Here is a 23493-nt window from a genome sequence, read left to right as displayed (position 1 = left end):
TGCATTTGCATTGTATATGTGCATGCATTTGCATTGTAAATAAATATACAATTACTGGTACAGTTATTGTTCTTTACTGCTGGTTAAACATTTTTTTTACTCTGTTTTCATTGAGTAATATTGTTCCTTCAAAAAATTGTTTTTTTTCACTTTTCAGAGGCTGCCAATGAAGCTCCTGAAGAAAAAGTCATATTTGGCATTGAGTTAAATTCTACTTTTTTGGAATGTGTTCCAAAATCACAGCAAGCCTCTATTAGATGGTTTATTCAGCACACAGGAGAGGACCGTCAGGAAGAGGTATGTTATCCTGATGAAATATGTACAATGGAATATAATCAGATGTGCCGATCACTGCTGTTTTATCTTTTCCTTGCCAACTGTGTTTTATGCTATACTGGAAACAAATTATCTTTTTTAAAGGAAGGCACTCCTAATCCTGTATTATTTCCCATTCTATAATTTTTTTGTGACATCAAGGAAAACGCTCTTTGCCTCATTTTACTGCCAAGTTTGAAGGTCAGCTTGCTATAGAAAAGAAATGATTGCAAATTTTACAGTAGGTAAAAACTAAAGATCATATTTGGTAGTGGTGAAGAGCTCCTTAATTCCAGGTTTGATCCTGGCCAACCTCTTTCCTTACAAACTGAATGAGGACAGTTTTTAAGGGTGTTTAGGCCAATTTATCAAATATAAAGTGTGAGAATGAGCAAACAGATGCTGATGGAAAAAGACATTATTTCTCATTCATTGAGGGACACAGGATTCAAAGACAATTAGTTTGTACTTCTGCCTACCCAAGTATTTGGACAATGGCAAACAAAAAAACAGTGACCAGAATGCTTTAGTTTTCATCTTCTGTCCTGAAGAATGGGTGTCTTTTCTCTACTGTAAACAGTTTTAACAAATTTTAGAAGCCATTTTTCCTTTTCTCAAGATTATTTTTTTTTCTTCAGTCAGGACTTCATCTATGTGCTGCTTTAGCCAGTCTCTTTATTGACATATCCTCACCAATAGTTTTGGGGGCCATTTCTGGAGCCAGCTAAACTGGACCCTGCTTATGGCACTTTCTAGACCTCTGTGTACTATGATAGTTAGGTTCAGAGCCATAGCACAGCCTCAGGTGAGATGCAGACTTTGAGGACTCTTTAAAGTGTATGCTATGTGGGCCAAGCATTGGAATCTACTGTTATTAGACCCATTGGTTACCATTATTATCCCCTTCATGGAAAGGTTTATAACACTGAGGAATCAAGTGTCGCATCACTGCAGTGGAGTGTTGTGCATTCACACTTTTCACTCTGCCATTCAGCATGAGGTAGCACCTACCTTCCACTGCTTTTTATTACAAGAAACATGCAGTTTCACCTTGGTTAGTCCTTGCTGCCACCTACAGTGGCTAGGTCATCTCCAGCCTTTTGAGACACTCCTGCTATTTGCAGTTGCTTTGTGAGTATTCAAGCTAATACTGAACCTTGTATTACAGATAAATTAACCCTGTTCATGGTGCAACGTGTTAAATGCCAAGCACAATTGGAGTAGTCCCACTGTATCATGTGCCTGTAGCTCATGATTTTCCAACAGTTTCAGGGCAGCCTGCAGTGTTCTGTTTCAAAGGCTTGACACCACCACACCCACTGTCAGGCATAGCTCCCTCCTCAGCTTTAACCTGGGAGGATTCCGTGCAGTTATTTAGGATTTTATCAGTCAAATTGTCATTTTAATTGCTGACTCTGACCACAAATGACACAAGCTTGCCTCAAAGCCTTCCCCTGCAGTATCATTTTCAGACCTGCCTGCAGTGATAGGGGCCTCAGAGCCTTGAATCAGGGAAACTTTTTCTGATGAGTTCTCACAAATCCTTGCAGGATGAGACTACCTTGAGGAGTCTTGTGCCGCCGCCATAACTTCCAGGCTTGGGAGAGACCATTTCAGCTTCTATTGATGTGGTGAGTGTAAATTTAGAAATGAATGGTCAGCCTGTAACTTCCAACAGTGCTGCCAGCTGTATAGGATTCCTAAGAGGTCCTCAAACTATTAATGCTTTTCCCATGAATATACTGTTTTCAGATATCTTTTGTGCCAACTGGGAACATTGTGGTAAACTATTCACACCTCCGAAATGTTTTGCAATCCAATACCTATTTTGGGAGGCCTTTATCAAAAAGTAAGTGGTACCCACAGTTGATTCAGAAGTGTCCCATTCCTGTAGAGGATGTGCCTATATTTAAAGATCCCAGTTCTGTTTTTGCTAGCAGGCCCTACATGCAACCTGCCATGGTCATAATGTTAATCTGTCAAACATTAGGGGAATGGACTAAATTCATAGCAAAGGATTCAACTTTACTTCACGCTAGTCCCTTATTTGTAGAGTGATTAATGTTCATGTCAACAGTCCTGCACTGCTGACTGGATAAGTTAGTGGATGTCTCCAATCTGTTAACAAGAAGAGAACTCTTTGGTTGAAATGTTGGGCTGCAGAGAACGATTGGCACAGGCCCAGACCAACAATGTTGCACAGATAGTTCAGACTCAGAAAATGGATCTTGGGTCTTGAACCTTCAATAGCCTATGTTTGATTCTGGACACAGCTCAAACCAGAGTTTGCCTTCCGGTAGAAAAAATGCAAACTCTGCACTCTCAGACTATGATTTACAGTGAAAGATTTAACTCACTCTTCATTTCTGCATATGAGTCCTGGGGCTGTTGCTAGCCTTATATGGGGCAATCCCATTTGCTGGTTTAAATACAGTCCTCTGCAACCCAAAATCCTGACAGCATAGGAGAAATTGGTTCAGTTTCTGGACAAACTGATTCAATTGACACCAAGGGCCAAGTTGTCTATGGCTTGATAGTTTAGGAATCCAGGTCTTCTGATGTCTTGAAAGATCATCACAACAGATGACAGCCTGACTGGCTGGGGAGGAGTCCTGGACATCTTATCATTGATAACCAGAGAGGAGCCAGATGTCTCAGTATTGCAAGAAAAGCAGAAAGGATTCTGTCATGGGCAGAATTTCATATTCCAGCTTCATCCATTGTTTATATTCCAGGTGTGCATAATCAGATGGCACATTTTCTTTACTAGCAGTCCCTTTACCCTTGGGAATAATATTCACACCTGTACGTGTTTCAGTGTCACAGGCAGGAAACGCCACATGTAAGCCTCCTGACCTCCAGATTCAACAATAAGCTATACAGGTTTGTCTCCAGGTGAAGAGTTCCTCTGGCAGAAACAGTGGCTCCTTGAAGTGACTTTTTTGCTCCTGTGTAACTCCTTCCCCATCTGCTCTCAGGATCAAGATGGAAGGTATTCTGGTGATACTCATGGCTCCAAACCCATCAAGGAGGATTAGGTACTGCCAATTGATCAAATTCTCATACTACAGCTTTGGGTGTAAGGTCCTTAGGCTCTCTGAGCTTTAACTAGCCCCAACTGTTTTTCTGTTACTATAGTTGGGTCTATCGACATTTTTTTCCTGTGTTTTCCACCTCCCAGTTAGACTGCTTTTTAATGTCTCAACTGTCTTTGAATCCTGTGTCCCCTTATTTATATTAATTTATGAATGATCAAGTAAAATTCATTTTTCTGGTTTTGCTTTTCTGGTCCTGCACTGCTTGTTACAAAACAAAGGCATGTTGGGAGTTGGAGTGGTTTTACCAGGCTGGGTACTTTTTTTACTTCTCGTTGACAGAAGTACAATCCAATTGTCCCTGAATCCAATTGTCCCATGTACCTCGATGGACATCCAAGACAATGATTTTAATGTGAATACAAACGTCTAATTTTCCTAAATCATTCTATTGCAAAAAAATAATTTAACCACCTGCCGCCCGCCATATAGTACAATGAAGGGCACAAGGTGGTTCTCTCGTTCTGGGATGACGTCATATGACGTTGTTCCATTCTAACCGCGCATGCGTGACTCTGGGAGGGCGCAGCGCGGCGATCGGCAGTGCGCTGTGTCCCTCGGACACAGCGGATAACCGATCAATGGAAAGAGCCGAAGATGTCAGCTCGGTCATGTGATTAGCTGTGTCCAATCACAGCTGATCACAAGTAAATAGGGAAAAGCTGGTTATCGGCATTTTTCTCCTCATGAGCTGTCATGCTGACAGCTCGAGAGGAGAGGAGAGCCGGTAATCGACATCCCTCAGAGGGGACATCTACACTGAACATCAGGGCAGTTATGATCAGTGTGCCTTGATGATCAGTGTAGCCCCAGCAGTGCCAGCTGTCAGTGCCCATCAGTGCCAGCTGTCAGTGCTCATCCATGCTACCTGCCAGTGCCCATCAGTGCCACATCAATGCCACATGTCAGTGCCTACCAGTGCACATCAATGCCACATATCAGTGCCCATCTGAGCTGCCTTTCAGTGTCACCCAGTGCCAGTCAGTGCCACCTATCAATGCCAGTCAGTGCCACCTATCAGTGCCAGTCAGTGCCGCCTATCAGGGTGCATCAGTGCCGCCTATCAGTGCCCGTCAGTGCTGCCTATCAGTGCCACCTAACAGTGCCAGTCAGTGTCACCTAACAGTGCCAGTCAGTGCCGCCTATCAGTGCCATATATGAGTGCTGCCTTTCAGTGCCCATCAGGGATGCCTGTCAATGCCCATCAGTGCCTCCTCATCAGTGTCCATCAGTGCCACCTATAAGTGTCCATCAGTGCAGCCTATCAGTGCCCATCACTGCAGCCTCATTAGCGTACATCAGTGAAGGAGAAAAATCACTTATTTACAAAATTTTATAACAAAAACTAAGAAAAAACGTTTTTTGTTTTCAAAATTTTCAGTGGTTTTTGGTTTGTTTAATAAAAAATAAAAAAAACCCAGAGGTGAGTAAGTGCCATCAAAATAAAGCTCTTATCTGTCTCAAAAAAATGATAAAAATTTCATATGGGTACAGTGTTGCATGACTGCGCAATTGTCATTCACATTGTGATAGCACTGAAAGCTGAAAATTGGCCTGGGCAGGAAAGGGGGTATAAGTGCCCGGTGTAAGTGTACTTTTGCAATTGATTTTACAATTGTGTTTGTCCCTGCAGTTTAAGATGCCATTATAAAAGATTACCTTTAAGTCGGGTTTCAAGCAGCATAGCTTGCAGTCTTCCAGAGCTGTTTTTACATCCTGTGTTGCTATGTACAGTCTGCACCTGTTCACCTCTAGAGGGAGTTGTTTGAAGTTGACCAGTTCTGCATTGGGTTGAATGATTCTTTGTAAAATTGGCAGGTCTGCATGCACATACTCAGGAAACTGCTTGTGTCTATCATCATCTTCATGTATTTTATATAAATGGGGCATATAAACTTATAGAGCCATCCAGTTTGATTACAGGGCAGAAAAGAAAGTGAAAGCAGTCATCAATTTTGGGTATTCTGTGCAATACTGCTCTTTTTCCTTTATTTAAGAAATAAATAACGTCTGCTTGTTCATGCACATCCATGGCGTAGGAGGCATTTCATGTAAGCACCAAACAGTTTAGACACATCATCAATAAATCACTTGTAATACACGCTGCAATTCAAAATATTTATATTTGCATACATATTACATTTCCCACAGACATTCCAGTGATTCAGCCCATCTGTCCATGTTTTCTGTAGGCTATAAAGAAAAAAGCAAGTATAATTCTAATACATTAAACATACGTGCTTACAGGAAATATGTCTTCTTATGCCCACATCATATTTTCATTATTGTTACCCAGTGATATCATCAAGGGGTTGCCATCTCTTCAGAACCAAACCAGTTTCAGTTCTAACATATAGATGGAAATCTTTTCATAGATAAAAGATCTTTTTAAAGATATAGGTTTGTAAAGCTGTGTTAGGGGCTTTGGTTGAAATGCCCCTTCAGTTCTAGGTTGTGTTGTGCATGGGGGATGCTCTTGGAGTTGTTAGAGGCCTATTTTCCATGTGGGGTGGACATGAATTAGTTTTGGTCTACATTGGTGCTGTAGAAATATTCCAGTGTGCAGAGCAACAGTCTACATATACAGTCCCCCAGCTATTATACTGAGTGATGTATGAAAGCCAGCAAAGTGTTTGGCCAGGTGTTGCCATGATTCAGCGATTCATAAGCACCATGGGCTCTGGATAAAGGCTTGACTCAATGGTGGAGTGACCCATATCCAAATTTTACTGCCTCCTGAGTCTCAGAAGGTCTACTAACTCAGTTAAGGCCACAGAAGTGCAAAATAAGCAGGCAGTAGATCTTTGTACAACACGTGCTGTAGCAAGGATTTGGTTTCAGAGATAGTGATCCAGTTATAATTACTGCATACATTATATGTTTCTGTCTACACTCAAGTTTATATGATCTTATTTAACAGAGTGTTTAAATGGGGAAGTGTTTTCTTGCCCATAGCAAATAGTAACACTTGCCTTTTCATTGAGAAAATAAATTAGACTAGATTGTAAGCTCCAAGGAGCAGGGCCCTCCTAACCCTCTTGTATTGAACTGTATAATTGCTGTATTGTCTCCCTTGTAAAGCGCTGAGCAAACTGTTGGTGCTATATAAATCCTGTATAATAATAATATTATTATTATACAGGATTTATATAGCGCCAACAGTTTGCTCAGCACTTTACAATATAACGGGAGACAATACAGCAACAATACAGTTCAATACAAGAGGGATAGGAGGGCCCTGCTCCTTGGAGCTTACAATCTAGGAGGGAGGGGCTAGTGGTACAAAAGGTAGTAACTGTGGAGGATGGACTGGTTGGAAGAGTAGAAGATTCCATTATTAGCTGAGGGCAGGATAGGCTTCCCTAAAGAGATAGGTTTTCAGAGATCGCCTAAAAGTGAGCAGAGTAGGCAATAGTCTGATAAATTGGGGTAGAGAGTTCCAGAGGATGGGGGAAGCTCTGGAGAAGTCCTGGAGATTAGCATAGGAGGAGGAGACAAGGGAGCTAGAGAGTAGGGGGTCTTGCGAGGAGCGGAGAGTACAGTTTGGGTGATATTTAGAGAAAAGATCGGTGATGTAATTTGGGGCAGAGTTACAAATGGCTTTATACGTTATTGTTAATGTTTTGAATTTATCCTTTGGGCAGTGGGAAGCCAGTGAAGGGATTGGCAGAGAGGGGTGGCAGATACAGAATGGTTAGTAAGGTGGATGAGTCTGGCAGCAGCATTCATGATAGACTGAAGAGGGGATAGCCTGCGATTAGGTAGGCCAATGAGAATGGAGTTACAATAGTCAAGGCGAGATATAACAAGGGAGTGAATAAGTTGCTTTGTGGTTTCCAAGGTTAGGAACGGGTGTATCTTGGAGATGAGGTGAAGTCTATAAGATTTGGACAGTGATTGGATTTGGGACTGAAAGGACAGATGGGAGTCTAGGATTACACCTAGTACCCTGGCATGAGGGGAGAGACTGATGATTGTGTTACTGATCTTGATGGAGAAGTCAGGGGAGGGGGCACGGGCTGGAGGGAATACTAAGAGCTCAGTTTTGGAAAGACTGAGTTTGAGAAAGTGGAGTGACATCCATGCTGATATGTCACTTAGTAGGATAGTAATGCAAGAGGAGACTGAAGAGGTGAGGGGTAGAAAGATAGATTTGTGTGTCATCAGCATAGAGATGGTACTTAAAGCCATTGCAGTTTATCAAGTGACCAAGGGAGGAGGTGTAGATGGAGAAGAGAAGGGGTCCAAGGACAGAACCTTGAGGGACCCCTAGAGAAAGAGGGAGTGAAGAGGAGGAGGCAGCGTTATAGGTAACACTGAAAGAGCATCAACCATATCAAAAGCCGCAGAGCGGTCAAGTAGTAAGAGTATGGAGTAGTGGCCATTGGTTTTAGCTGTTAGTAGACCATTAGTGAGTTTTAGTAGGGCAGTTTCAGTGGAGTGTAGTGAGCGAAAGCCAGACTGTAGAGGGTCAAGAAGGTTGTTGTCAGTGAGGTAGGAGCTCAGGCGATTGTAGACTAAGCGTTCTAGGAGTTTAGAGGTAAATGGCAACAGGGAGATGGGTCTTAAGTTGTTCAGGTTGGTGGGGTCCAGGGAGGGCTTTTTAAGTATGGGAGTGATGTGTGCTTGCTTTAGAGTTGAGGGGAAGGCACCAGTAGAGAGGGAAAGATTGAAGGTATGAGTGAGGCAGCATAGGATGGAAGAAGAGGGTGACCATAGTAGTTGTGAGGGGACAGGATCCAGGGGAAAAGTAGTGAGACGGGCTTCTGAGAAGACCTTAGTAACCTCTTTGGTAGTAGCAAGGTCAAAAGAGGAAAGTGTTGAGGGAGGTTTAGTATAAGGTATGCTAAGTGGGATGGATGTCTGTGCAGTGGCGATGCCCCTACAAATTGCGTCAATCTTGTTTTTGAAATGATTTTCAATCTCGTGAGCAGTGAGTGAGGTACTGGGTGGAGGTATTAATAAGAGTGACAAAGTAGGTTTGTTTGGCAGCATGAAGGGAGGAATTGTATGTTAAGAAAGCAGATTTTTATAGGGTGAATGCTTGTTGAGATTTGGTTTTATGCCACAATCCAGCGCACGACTATGTCGTTTAAGATTTCTGGTGTCATCAGTCTGCCACGGTTGTAATGGTCGGGGCCTGATGCTTCGTGCTGTTAGAGGAGCAAGTGAGTCTAATGTGGATGAAAGTGAACTGTTGTAGACAGTAGGGGCCAGGTCAGAGCACGACAGGGGAGAGATTCTGTCATAGAGTTGGTCAGTTACAGAGTGGAAAGGAGCAAGGTTCAAGTTGTGAAGGTTTCTGCGGGTAATTGTTTGCTGCTTGGAGGGATAGGTGTTTGAAGACGAAGACGCTGTGAAGGTGATGAGATTGTAATCAGAGAGAGGAAAGGGGGTGTTTGTGAGGTTGTAGGGAGTGCAAAGATGGGAGAAAACAAGGTCTAATGTATTCCCATCAGAGTGAGTGGAGGACTGTATGCATTGTGCTAATGCAAAAGATGAGGTTAAGTTGAAGAGTTGGGATGTAGCCAGGTTGTTGACATTAATAGGGATGTTAAAATCTCTGAGAATGATAGTGGGTAGTTCGGGGGAGAGAAAGTAGGGTAGCCAGGCAGAGAAATCATCAAGTAAGGGGGACTCCGGTCCAGGAGGCCGATAGATCACTGCAATTCTCAGAGAAATGGGAGAAAACAGCCGGATGCAGTGAGTCTCGAAAGAAGAGAAGGATAGAGAGGGAGGGTTAGGGAGGACTTGAAAAAATGCTCAGTGGGGATAGAAGCAAACCAACTCCACCACCTTTCCGACCAGTGGGTCTGGGTGAGTGGGTCCAGACAAGGCCTCCATAGGAAAGTGCTGCGGGAGAAGAAGCCAGGTTTCTGTAATTGCTAGTAGGTTAAGGGAGCGGGAGACAAAAAGGTCATGGACAGAGGTGAGCTTATTACAGACAGAGCGGGCATTCCAGAGTGCACATGAAAAATGGAGGGTGGTTTTTGGGAGCACGGGGACTGATATTAAATTGAGGAGATTGCAGTTATTCCCGGAAGAAAGAGGATGCCTGGTGTTGGGGTGAGATATTGGAGGACCAGGGTTTGGGGAGATATCCCCAGAGGCTAGGAGAAGAAGAAGGGTGAGAAAAGTAAGATGGGAGCGGGATGTACATGAGTGTACATGACTTCCAGGCCTGGTGTTTGGGTCAGCAGGAGGTGATGAGAGCAGTAGTAGGGAGATAGTAGCAGTGAGGGTGAGATGTACAAGTTTTGGGGTGGAGTAGAGGGGTGAGATTTTGGGAACTCAGGATAGTAATATGAAAAGGAGGAGTAGAGGGGACATATTAAAAAGGTACACAGAGTGGGACTTGTAAGAGATGTTTCCCAGGGTGTTTGCTTGCAGTCTGTCCAGCCTAGAGTTTCTTGCTATTGTTGAATCTTCCTGCTGCTTGAGTTATCCTGCTTTAGTTAAACTGCTGTGTTCAACTGCTTCTTAGCACGCCATCAAAAACAGCACTCCATCTGTAAATAATAAAAACACAGAATTTACTTTAACCTCTTGTCTACTGAGCACTTTTACCCCCTTCCTGTGTCATGGGGTCATTACTGCGATCGGTGATCTGCTGTGTCCCAGGTACACAGCTCACCACCGATCACCACACCGCTCGCCCCCGGGGGTGCACATGTGCAGTTAGAGTAGGAGGACTTCATATGAGGTCCTCCCAGAATGAGAGAGCCGCCACCCGCCCGCCATTTCCTTATATGGTGGGTGGGAGGCGGTTAACAAAACCTTTTCTGGTACTTGCCAAACTTTTAATCTGCCAATATCTTGAATGCAGTAGCCTAGAGACAGGTATTGTTGCCTTGAAGGTGGATTGAAAGTTTAAACAAAGTGGTATGGTAGTGGTTTGTTTTTAATGTATCCATAAACACAAGGTGGCAGCTAGACAATTTATTCTTTCTAGAAAAAAATACTTTTAGGGGGGATGTAATTTCCTTGTTTAAATACATAAATGGTCCATATAGCAAACTTGGTGCAAATGTGTTCACTGGATACAAATGGAGAAACAGAAAAAGGGCGCACCGACCTAGTGCATTATCGTTTAAAATAATTTAATTGAAGAAACAAAATAGGTATCATACTCACAATGGACATAATAACACAGGCATGTCAAACTGAACAAGATGTATGATCCAAACAACATCTGAATCCATACGATGGAACCCTGGATGACCAACTGGCTAACGCGTTTCGAGGACACAACCTCTCCCTCAGAGCCAAACAGTGTTCACTGTAAGGTCACTGTAAATGGCAAGGAGGCACTCTTTGCATCTGGAGGAAAAGAGGTTTACTGTCCACATATGAAAGGTCTTCTTTACAGTAAGGCTCCTGTCACACCAAGTGGAGTCCACAGATCCCTTGCTGATCAGAGCATAATGGGATGGATCTCACATCTGTGCCTGTTCAGTTCTGCCCGGTGGAAATGGGTGGACCCCCGTCAGCTATATGGACAGCCAGGTGTAAACAGACACCACTGTTTTTTTACATCAGGCTACCTCGGGTATAGCTGGCAAAAATGGAAAAGGGTGCATTTCTGTTCCATTTTTTTCTGGAACATTCACATCTGCCCATTCTTAGGGCTCCATGGACCTCCTGATCAGGTCCATATGAAAAACTGAAGGACCTGATCAGAATGTCTGTGTGAAAGGGGCCTAAGGGTCGTGAACATGTGAACTTCCTCAGGAGCTGAGTTAATTGTTTTTATTTTGTTTTAATTATAATGTATAAAACCATAGATTGCTATAGGAATTTCTTTTTAGCAAATTGGATCATGCTTTAGATCATTTAGGGTTAATTTCTTTAGATCAACTGTGAGTTTAGCGTTTTGTATTTGTAGGTTTTCAATTTATTTATTTATTCATTTTTCTGTTGGTTGTAACTTGATGCACCTGTACCTTTTTTCAGCCTAACTATATAAAAATGCAGAATGATTGTGACATAGAAATACATGTTTGTTAAGACTAAACAAGAAACAGAAGTTATTGGCCAGTGAATTGCAATGTGGATAGCTGAATTTAAAACAAAACATGAACTTCAAATGCTTAGGGCTCATACACATGGTTGCAAAGGAGCCACACAGCATAAAACAGCATACAGAATTATCCCTATCCTGCTGCTACATACATCTGGGCATAGAAAGCAACTACAGGATGCAGCTGTATGTGGGTATAGCTTGGTACTAGGGTAAAGACATGAAAATGCAAGAACATACAACCCTGGTAGCATATCTGCATCCAGGGTTGTATATCTATACAGAACCATAGGCCAGTGTCAGCGTATGCCTGCATACAGCCGCATCCTGTCATTGCTTTATAAAGGTGACTGTACGAAGCAGATGGGGCTCCCAGAGATAATTTTACACAGGTTTTGTATGCTCTTTTACACTGTTCTCCCCACATGCAGCCATGTGCACTATAGTTACAAGCCTTTTTTAAATAACAGACTCTTTAATCTTGAAAATGAATACACATTTATATTATGTAAAGCAGTTTTAGATGTTGAACTTTGAGATGGAAACACAGTGAAATATGGAAGTACATAACTTTACTCATCTGCCACATCAGTCAGTTCCTTACCTGTGGTTTCCTGTTTCATAAGGGCAATCAATCACTGTGACTAATGTTTCCTTGTCTTTTGGTTTATGATGAGAGGTATGCTTTGAAGATGCTGCCACCCAAAAGCAGCTGTGTAGATCTCCACATGTGCATTAGATAATTGTCAAAATATTCTGTTTACTCAACAAAAGGAGTTCACTCAATTTGTAATGACCACAACAAATGTATATGGAATTTTCCTAGGTGTTATTATTACACATTTTACATCCCTAATTTACCTGGTGGTATCATTGCTGCATTGTTTACTATAAACAAAGATGGGAAAACTTATGTTGTCATCATTGACACATCCCACAGTCAAGCCAAGTCAATCTAAAGATAAACACAGATGCAATTATTCTGTTGTCAATGTTAAATGACTTTTTAGAAAAAAATAATAAATGCATATTTATTTGCAGGTAAAAAGATGTGCATTTATTATTTTTGTCTACAGGAGCCTGGAAAGCATTGCACCAGCAATCAGTAGATCGCTGATGCCATGCAAGTCTCCTGCAGACCTGTCAGAATATCTGCTTGTATGGCCAAGCAGATATTCTGTCAGGAAGCTTCAATGAACTACCACAGCGCTCCACAGCGCCATGGTAGTTCATTAAAAACTACAAGCCCACAGCTGCTAAGGCTGTCAGGACTTTAAGCTCATTAATACACGGAAGTCTGTGAGCCCTGCACGACCATGCTGTTTTCAAATTTGACAGACAGTATGGAGAGACTCCTCCCCGTATTATCTGTCAGAGGGAGGGGAGGCGGCAGGCTCTGCTGCAGCTATGGGAACATGTTACATGTTCCACCCTAAAAATGGGTGGAACATGTAACATGTTCCCATAGGACATGTCCATTGGATTTCCAGACAGAAGCATGATTTGTCACTCCAGAGAACACGTCTCCACTGATCTAGAGTTCAGTGGCAGCGTGCTTTAAACCCCTGTATCCTACGCTTTGCATTGCACTTGGTGATCTAAGGCTTGGATGCAGCTGCTCAGCCATTGAAAAACATTCCATGAAGCTCTCTACAGACTGCTGTGCTAATCTGAAGGCCACATGAAGTTTGGAGGTCTTTAGCTACTGACTCTGCAGACAGTTGGTGACTTCTTTGCACTGTGCACTTCAGCATGCACTGACTCCGCTCTGTCATTTTACGTGGCCTACCACTTCGTGGCTGAGTTACTGTTGTTCTCAGTTGCTTCCACTTTGTTATAATACCACTAACATTTGACCATGGAACATTTAGTAGCATGGATGGACTTATTGCACAGGTGGAAATCTATTATGGTAACATGTTTGAATTCGCTGAGCTCCTGAGAGGGACCCATTTTTTCACAAATGTTTGTAGAAGAAGTCTGAATACCTAGATGCTTGATTTTATTCACCTGTGGCCATGGAGGTGATTGTAACACCTGAATCCAATGATTTGGAGGGGGTTCCAATACTTTTGGCAATATAGTGTATCTTATGGTTCTGGTTTCCACCCCATGTATATTAGACTAGAATTTTTTGCGTTATCTTAGGGAAAAATAGTAATAAAAAAGCATGAGGCAAATACTCACATCTTTTGCTGCCACTTTTGTCATGACTATAGTTGTCCCAGAAAACTGCTTTATTATAGTAGCCAGTCAGGAGGAGTGAAGTGAATGGGCATTTCCCATATAAAAGCCTCAGTGCATAGTAGCAGGCTTTCATTTTATATGTATGGAGGTAGAAGGGTTGGAGAAAGTAGAGAGTGCAGTTACATAAGAACACTATATTTCAGCTTCAATTACAGTTAGCAGGCTGTGAGACAAACTGTTGCTGCTTTGCTCTCCATTTCATTTCTCTATTACTTGCTGGTAGGAAGGCCAGTGGAATTTTGAATGTCATTTGCCAAATTGCCACTATAGGAGACTGGAAGGCTCAAGTATCCATTTTTATTCCTAGGCAGCAAAACTAACACTTTTGACATTTTTTGCACAAAATGTTTTCTAAGAATTAAATGCCACTTTTATACTGTGTAATGTATCATTGACCAGGTTGCAAACAGAGGAAACGCACAGGCTACCTTTCTTAGAAAACCTAATACGTAAATTGCTGACTATTTTTACTCTGAAAAGAAAGTGCCACTGGCATTCTGTAACATAATGCCCACTCTCTTTGACTCTTTGACCAATTATATATCACTCTGTTTAGATATTACTTTAAATATAATTCATTTTCACATGTGGTCACTGCATGATTCAAGTAAATAGAGGAAATAATTTGATATTTACCGAGATCTCTGGCTTCCGATCTGTTCTCCTAATCACTGGTGATGTCACTTAGCTTTCCCTTAAGATTATGGGAATGCAAGGGTCCATAATCTCATAAGAATATGCATTCCCATTGAGTTTAAGGTGGTTCTAAAGGCAGAATGTTTTTTACCTTCATGCATGAATGCATGAAGGTAAAAAACCCAATGGGTGCAGCTCCCCTCCCAGTGCATGAAAGTTTTGACTCTTCTGGGTCCCTCTCTCCCCATTGGCTCACACAGCAGTGTGAGCCATTGGTTCCTGCTGCTGTTAATCACAGCCAGTGAGCCAATTAGGAGAGAGCAGAGGTTAGGGCCGAGCTGTGCTTAATGAACAATGTCCATTCACAGGAGCATGGCTCAGGAGCAAGCCTGCTCGAGAAGTCAGGATCACCAGTGGCGGACACAAAAAAGGAGAGGATCAGTGCAAAACCACTACACAAAGCAGGTAAGTATACCATGTTTGTTATTTAAAAAAAAAATAACCTTTAGAAATACATTAGGGAGCCTAGCTTTTCCAGAATCCCACAGTAAAATTGACTTAGAACACAATCACTTAGCAAGCAGGTTGGTAACCAGATTTGTGGTAAGTATCTTTTATCTTTTTTCTTCTAAACAAATTTGTAAGAGTCTTAGGTGGGGGAGGGGGCTTTAGGCAATCTTTCTTATCCTGTTGCTATAGCCCTGAGGATACTGCACTAGTGTAAGCTATAACAGTGTCAAAACAGACCCTTCTGTTTTGTGCAAATATAAGGCTAGGTGCTAGAGGGTGCTAGCTGCAATAGGGACATATGGAAGAGAGCACTGCCCTGTGCCAAGACTGTGATGCTTAAAAATGTTAGTAGTCTGTTAAGACCATTTTGACCCTTTGCATTTTTTTTTTTTAATAAATAAGGTTCGTAATTTGTTAAAGATGTCACATAATTTATCATCTTAATTTTCAGTTTTCTTCAGATGTGAAATGCTTGTTAAGTAATTCTTTAAATAATTGTCTTAACATGAATACTGTAATTAGGAAAAGTAATGTCTTCCACATCAGAAAGGAAGGTTATTTAGGGTAAGATTCTGGAAAACAGCAGTTTTGTGTCTTTCTCTGATCTGAAAAATTAATAATATAATAGCATACTTCCCCATGGTACATGACTCATAAACCAAAAGTAACTTATGATGTCCCAATATGCATCAAAAGTCTCAACTACCTGTTATAAATTTAATATAAAAATGCACTCATTGACAAAACACTCATAATGAACTTGATTCACAGGGAATCCTACTGAGCCAACAAATTATGATAAATGTAACTGAATGTACTCCAAATATCTGTTATATTGAGATGATGTCACAAAAACTAATTTAGTGTACACTGTGCAGTTACATGTTCAGATAGCAGTATGCCTGTGCATAAAAGAAAACAAGCTTTACATGCTAGCAAAACATATATTTATTTGGACATTGTTAAACATTTAAAGTAACCTCAGCAGTAAAATAATTACATAATACACACAACAATTTTCATGAACACATCCAGATATCTGAGGTGCTCTAAAATTCATATCCTGATGTTTTTCCACTACTTGAACCTACCTTTTGGACCATGTGTGGGTAACCTAAATGGTAAGGTAGCTGTGGGAGATAGGAGTAGGTAGGCAAGCTGTGGGCTTCCTAAACTAAATGTTGGGGCCAAGGCTCCTTCTTGAAAATGTTTGTAGGTGCAGACACTTCAATAAAAGGTGACTACATTTTGATCATGTATCCATTTAGCAGCTTAAAAAATGGTTTACATAAAAAATATACTGTCATGAAGCCCAAGGCCTGTAATATAAGTAGCTTCAAACTACTTCTGTTTGTCATTGTGGGTATATTATCATGAAAATTTGAAAGTAATGCAACCTTACATTTGTTGTTAGTGGGAAGAACACTCCTTAAATTTATGGTTAGTGGGGAAATGATTTTTGCGTTGGTGTTCAGAAAAAAGAATGCACCTTACATTGGTGGTCAGTCAAAGGACACATTCACATTACGTTAGTTGTCAATGAGGAGAATGTTTCCTACATTAGTGGACAGTGGGAAGAACACCCCTACATCTGTCATCAGTGGGTGACTCTTATGTTTGTGGGAAGTAGAATGAATGCCCCTTACAGACAACCTTGGGTACCTACCTTAGAGACGGGACAATCTACTTGTTCTCCAGGTTCTGCTGTTTTGCACCAAAACTATGCAGACACCTTCAAACAGGAGGTCGATCCAGCTAAATGACTTGCATGATACACTCATGAAACACTATGAGCTGCAGTCAGCTGAAAGTGCCCCCCAGGATATCCTAAGCATTTGCAGTATTAGGGAACACAGGACTTTTTCCCTTCTTCCAAATAACACAGCACTAGAAGCCTCAGCACCCATTCACAAAACCCAATCACTGTCACATGGGTAAAAGAATGAGTTTGTTAGGGTTTACAAAAAGGAGCATTAAGCTTTTCTATTTACTAAAATAGGAGTTAGTAAATACAGTAAGATAGGAACAACAAGCTACATATAAACCTGTAAATTGATTAAGTAATAAAATATTATGTTTTCTAGATCTACAAATATTACATTTAATGTATGTTTTTTTTACAGATAACATCGGATGAAAGGGTTATTAAAACTGAATATGGGCTTCTGATTCGTAGTCTGCAGAGGAAGGATTCTGGAATTTACTATTGTAAGGCACAAGAGCACACATTCATTCACACCCTTGTAAAACTCAATGTAAAAGTCATAGAAAATGAGCAGATGGAACAGACACAGAAGATGGAGGATGAGGAGGGCAGAGGCCGAGATATAATGACTGAGTCAAGGCTGAGGTATAAAGACTATCTGCAACTTTTAAGCAGTCCTACCTTCAGTATGGATGAGTATTGTGAGCAAATGTGGCACAAGGAAAAGAAGAGACAACGTAATAAAGGTGGTGCTAAGTGGAAACACGTCCAAGAAATTAAAAAGAGTAGGAACAGAAGGCACCATGAGCAAAGGGAGAAGCTTACTAAAGTCTCACCTGCATAGACTTTATGGACTTTTATATACTTATTCCATTGTGTACATTTCTTGTATTAATATTCCCCTTTGAACTGGGAAGATCCAATACGTACAAGACAATGTAGTACCAAGAATATCATAGAAAAGTGAAGTCGATTCACAATTTTTGTATTACAGCTTTCAGAAAATAGAATGGATTTAGGGGGGTATAAGTATACTTTTTTGTGTAGTGTTGTTTTTGTGTAGCTCCATCTTTTGGGTTAAGTTAATAATAACTGGTCGTTCAGGCTTTTATTTATTAAACTGTGTTATTTAGGTGTTGCATTCTTTTCTTTTTTGTAAGTTATAAATTAATATTGGGATGTTTACCTTTTTGTAATGTTTTTGTTTTACTATGGAAATGCTATTTTTTTAAGACTGCCTGATTCTGAGACTAAATTTTCATCAACAGTGGTGCAAAATATGTGCAAAAATATTCAACTGAAACAGCACATCAACCAGGATTCCTATGCTGCTTTAAAACATTTTTTAATCTGCATTATTATATATGATAACAACAACCTTTTCCTATTGTACCTGTAGCAGATTAAAGGTAGCAAAATGTTAAAGTTCTCTGATATCAGGAAATTGCGCACAAGACAATAAAATATATTTGTTGAACTTCCTAAGATTTTTATTCTTCTTTGTTTGCTTTTTGTCCAGCAGCTATTTATATTTTGACATCATGTCTTGACAATTAAGTGTTTAGGGGTGAGGTGTTTACAAGGGTAATATTGATGGTAATCTGTAGTTTATTTCATAATTTTTTTAGATATACACTGCTCAAAAAAATTAAAGGAACACTTTGAAAACACATCAGATCTCAATGTGGAAAAATATCATGCTGGATATCTATACTGATATGGACTGGGTAATGTGTTAGGAATGTAAAGATGCCCCATCGTTTGATGGAAATGAAAATTATCAACCTACAGAGGACTGAATTCAAAGATACCCTGAAAATCAAAGTGAACAAATGATGCAGCAGGCTAGTCCATTTTGCTGAAATTTAATTGCAGCAACTCAAAATGGTACTCAGTAGTTTTTATGGCCCCCACGTGCTTGTATGCATGCCTGACAACGTCGGGGCATGCTCCTAATCAGATGACGGATGGGGTATTTTCACCCAGATCTGGATCAGGATATCACTGAGCTCCTGGACAGTCTGAGGTGCAACCTGCGGTTTTGGATGGACCGAAACATCATATCCCAGAGGTATTCTATTGGATTTAGGTCAGGCGAGCGTGGGAGCAATTCAGTATCATTTCCTTCATCCTCCAGGAACTGCCTGCATACTCTCACCACATGAGGCCGGGCATTGTCATGCACCAGGAGGAACCCAGGACCCACTGTACCAGCATAGTGTCTGACAATGGGTCTAAGGAGTTCATTCCGATACCTAATGGCAGTCAGGGTGCCATTTTTTAGCCTGTAGAGGTCTGTGTGTCCCTCCATGGATATGCCTCCCCAGACCATCACTGACCAAACACCAAAATGGTCATGCTGAATGATGTTACAGGCAGCATAACGTTTTCCACAGCTTCTCCAGATCTTTTCACGTCTGTCACATGTGCTCAGGGTGAACCTGCTTTCATCTGTGAAAAGCACAGGGTGCCAGTAGCAGACCTGCCAATTCTGGTGTTCAATAGGAAATGCCAATCAAGCTCTATGGTGCCAGGCCGGGCCTGGCCCACTAGAGGACATTGGGCCCTCAGGCCACCCTCATGAAGTCTATTTCTGATTGTTTGGTCGAAGACATTCACACCAGTGGCCTGCTGAAGGTTATTTTGTAGGGCAGTGCTCATCCTGTTCCTCCTTGCACAAAAGGAGCAGATACCAGTCCTGCTGATGGGTTAAACACCTTCTTCGACCCTGTCCAGCTCTCCTTGAGTAACTGCCTGTCTCCTGGAATCTCCTCCATGCTATTGAGAGTATGCTGGGAGACACAGAAAACCATTTGGCAATGGCACGTATTGATGTGCCATCCTGGAGGAGTTGGGCTGCCTGTGCATCCTCTAGGGTCCAGTTATCACCTCATGTTACCAATATGGGACATTGACCCTAGTCAAATGCAAAACTAGTGAAAAACAGTCAGAAAAGTTGAGTAAAGAAAAAAATGTCATCGGCCTCCACCTGTAAAACCATTCCTTTTTTGGGGTTCATTGTTGCCCATCTGGTGCAACTGTTGTTAATTTCATTAACACCAAAGCAGCTGAAACTGATTAACAACCCCCTCTGCTACTTAACTGACCAGATCAATATCCCAGATGTTTAATTGAGTTGATGCTATACTCTGATTAAAAAGTGTTTCTTTAATTTTTTGAGCAGTGTATATGGTATTATATCCAGGCAAATGTAAATAAGTGTGTTAATTAATGTGTTAAATAGTGTGTTTATTAAAAAAGTGTGGTTTATTTGTAAAGCAGTGAACATTCACTGTGACAAATCATTCACAATCTAATTAAACACATATACCAGGAGAATTAACCTACAGTGAATGCCACATTCACTGCTTTATAAATATGTCCCTTTGTTTCCATGCATATTTTTTTTAAGGAAAATGGGGCAGCCAGTATTTTATGAAAGCTACGCTGCCTGCTTAAAAGTGATATGCATTGGGGTTAAATTACTAAAAGCTGACAAACTGCTGACTTAAAGTGGATTTTCCACGTTGCAAGGGAATTTTTCCTTAGCTTAGTGAATGAGGTGAAGCTCTGCTCACTACTGTCATTCAATCATGTGCAAGCCAAAATATTGTTTTTTTGTGTTTCATTTTCTTTGACTGTGATTGGATATTCTTTGTAAAGTGAATTTTCCCAATATTCAGTAAGCTAAGTGACAATTATCATACCTTACTGTTTTAGTAAATCAACTCCACTGAGTTTTAAAATTAATCTGAGCATATATTATTCTACAAAACACATTTATAAGCATAGGTGATATCCTCAGTGTAAACCTCAGCCAGATTTTCCTCCCTCTTCTTAAAATGCCTTAACTGTTTTAGATAATGGCAAACTCTTTGCCTAAAATGTAGATGGGAATGGCAGCACCATAGCTCAGCTGCTATAGGCCATGTAGGGAGGGGAAGGGAGGAGCGGAAGAGCTGGCTAAGTACAGAGAGTAAACAGATACTCCTAGAAAAGGGCTGTGATGTGGCAAGAGAGAGGGGCTATGCTAGGAAATTGATTCTTCCAATTCTCTAGCAAATTAAATTCTCATTGCAAGTAAATAAAAAATTGTTTATGGAAAGGAAAAATGCTGCCAGTAAGCATTAAAATTACCTAAAGTGTAAATTCACCTCTAGCAACATTGTACAAAAAAGAACCGTATAGAAACCCATACCCTATGAAAAGTGCATATCATCACTCCTTATTTTCAAATTCTGCAGCTGCTTACCATTATGCAGTGCCTTGAAAAAGTATTCATACCAGGGGCGGACTGACAACTCATGGGGCCCCCGGGCAATAGGGGATCATGGGGCCCCTGTGTCCTTGCCCAAACTCAAAAAAGCCTATGAAAAAGGTACCAGGGGCATCTCATGGGGCCCCCTACTGACCCCGGGCTCTCGGGCAGTGCCCAAGTTTCCAAATGGTCAGTCCGCCCCTGATTCATACCCCTTGAAATTTTCCACATTTTATCATGTTACAACCAAAAACGTATATGTATTTTTTTGGGATTTTATGTGATAGACCAACACAAAGTGGCACATTATTGTGAAGTGAAAGGAAAATGATAAATGGTTTTCAAAATGTTTTACAAATAAATATCTGAAAAGTGTGGTGTGCATTTGTATTCAGCCCCTTTTATTCTGATACCCCTAACTAAAATCTAGTAGAACCAATTGCCTTTAGAAGTCACCTAATTAGTAAATAGAGTCCACCTGTGTGTAATTTAATCTCATTATAAATACAGCTATTCTGTGAAGCCATCAAGGATAAAGTTGAGAAATTTAAAGCAGAGTTAGGTTATAAAAAAATATCCCAAGCTTTGAACATCTTATGGAGCTGTGTTCAATCCATCATCCAAAAATGGAAGAGTATTGCACAACTGCAAACCTACCAAGACATGGCTGTCCACCTAAAATGACAGGCTAGGCAGGAGAGCATTAATTAGAGAGGCAGCCAAGAGGTGCATGGTAACTCTGGAGGAGCTGCAGAGATCCACAGCTCAGGTGGGATAATCTGTCCACAGTACAACTATTATTTGTGCACTCCACAAATCTGACAAGAAGAAAGCCATTGTTGAAAGAAAGCCATAAGAAGTCCAGTTTGCAGCTTGCGAGAAGCCATGTGGGGACACAGCAAATGTGGAAGAAGGTGCTCTGGTCAGATGAGACCAAAATTGAACTTTTTGGCCTAAAAGCAAAACGCTTTGTGTGGCGGAAAACTAACACTGCATATCACCCTGAACACACCATCCCCACTGTGCAATATGGTGGTGACAGCATCTTGTTGTGGGGATGCTTTTCTTTAGCATGGACAAGGAAGCTGGTCAGAGTTGATGGGAAGGTGGATGGAGCCAAATACAGGGCAATCTTAGAAGAAAACCTGTTAGAGTCTGCAAAAGACTTGAGATTTTGGTCTAGATTCACCTTCCAGCAGGGCAATGACCCTAAACATACAGCCAGAGCTACAATGGAATGCGTTAGGTCAAAGCATATTCATGTGTTATAATGGTCCAGTCAAAGCCCAGACCTAAATCCCATTGAGAATCTGTGTCAAAACTTGAAAATTGCTGTTCACGGACGCTCTCCATTCAATCTGACAGAGCTTGAGCTATTTTGCAAAGAAAAATGGGCAAAAAGTTCACTCTCTAGATGCGCAAAGCTGATAGAAACATACCCCAAAAGACTTGCAGCTGTAATTGCAGTGAAAGGTGATTCTACAAAGTATTGACTCAAAGGGGATTAATACAAATGCACGCCATACTTTTCACATATTTATTTGTAAACATTTTTAAAACCGTTTATCATATTCCTTCCACTTTTCAATTATGTGCCACTTTGTGTTGGTCTGTCACATAAAATCCCAAGAAAATACATTTATGTTTTTGGTTGTAACATGATAAAATGTGGAAAATGTCAAGGGGTATGCATACTTTTTCAAGGCACTGTATATGCAGCTGTTGGGGGAAGGGGGGGGGCATCTCTGCAAGAACTGCTGGCCCCACAATTGCCCTCCATCCTGTTGATTTCAGGGGGGGCTGGATGCTACAAATGTGTGCCCCCTAGAGCATTATCCCTCTCTAGGTGCAATAGTTGGACAAAGGGGACTGACACCCTACACTGAGTCTGTATGTGCAGGCCATTCCTGGGAGCCACTCTTCCTTTGTCCTGTGCTGTGCCACTATGTAATTAAGTTATGATCATAGTCACCTACTGAGGCAGAGTGTGGGAATATGCATACAGATCAGCAAATAGCAGCTGCTAATTCCATACTGGAACTGACAGCTCCTCTCTTACTGTTCTTCAGAAATGTGAGAACTGTAGTTTGTGGTTTACAAGTAGACATTTCTGCTACTGGCTGAGCAGGCTGCTGGAGCACACATGCACACAGCCAGCCATTGCAATTTCTACTCCACACTGACAGCTGTTATATAAAAGAGGAAAGGAGAATAATCTTAGCCATTGTAAATACATTCCATTCTCCTCCCCTACATAGATACAGTACAGTGAGTAAGCATTGTCATTCTAGAACAAGAAAAGCATTAAAAAAGAAAACTAATGCATCCACCATAGCTAAGTACTGGTAAGCTGCATTGTAAATTGCATTTTGCTCTTGGGTTTACCTATCCTATAACCATTGGTAAAGCACATTTAAAATTCAGTCATGTTTGTGAATGAATCACTTTGCACTTAAATTGGTAATTAATTCCAGCATGCAATAAATAATAGGATTTCTCTTGGAAACCTTTCACCATACTAAAACTGCACATTTAAAGTTATGCATAGCTTTCAGTGCAAAAGTCTAAATGAAGGTTTAGAGACCAACAACATACAGGCTTGAGACTACTGTCACTGTTACAAGTTAGGGTTCAATGATATTGCAGAAACTGTACATATTAACTCCACAATATGAATTTACAATAAAATGGAGTTTGAGAGTAACTT

At 41.0% G+C, this 23493-nt stretch overlaps 1 protein-coding gene across 2 annotated transcripts in view; it reads left to right on the top strand.

Annotated features, from left to right (window-relative positions):
- SEMA3D (semaphorin 3D) overlaps positions 1 to 18013 on the top strand; it is a 260951-nt gene extending 242938 nt beyond the window's left edge. For both annotated transcript variants that reach the window (XM_089685964.1, XM_089685971.1), the window contains exons 17-18: positions 158 to 297; positions 16947 to 18013. In XM_089685964.1, coding sequence (XP_089542090.1) covers positions 158 to 297; positions 16947 to 17372 — 566 coding nt within the window. In that variant the 3' untranslated portion in view covers positions 17373 to 18013. The remainder of the gene's footprint in view (positions 1 to 157; positions 298 to 16946) is intronic.
- Positions 18014 to 23493: the final 5480 nt, after the last annotated feature.

Source organism: Staurois parvus, unplaced genomic scaffold (assembly GCF_062004578.1).
Source record: "Staurois parvus isolate SC_StPar_1 unplaced genomic scaffold, SC_StPar_1.0 ptg000019l, whole genome shotgun sequence".
Lineage (NCBI taxonomy): Eukaryota > Metazoa > Chordata > Amphibia > Anura > Ranidae > Staurois > Staurois parvus.
This window is presented reverse-complemented; position numbering and strand designations above follow the sequence as displayed.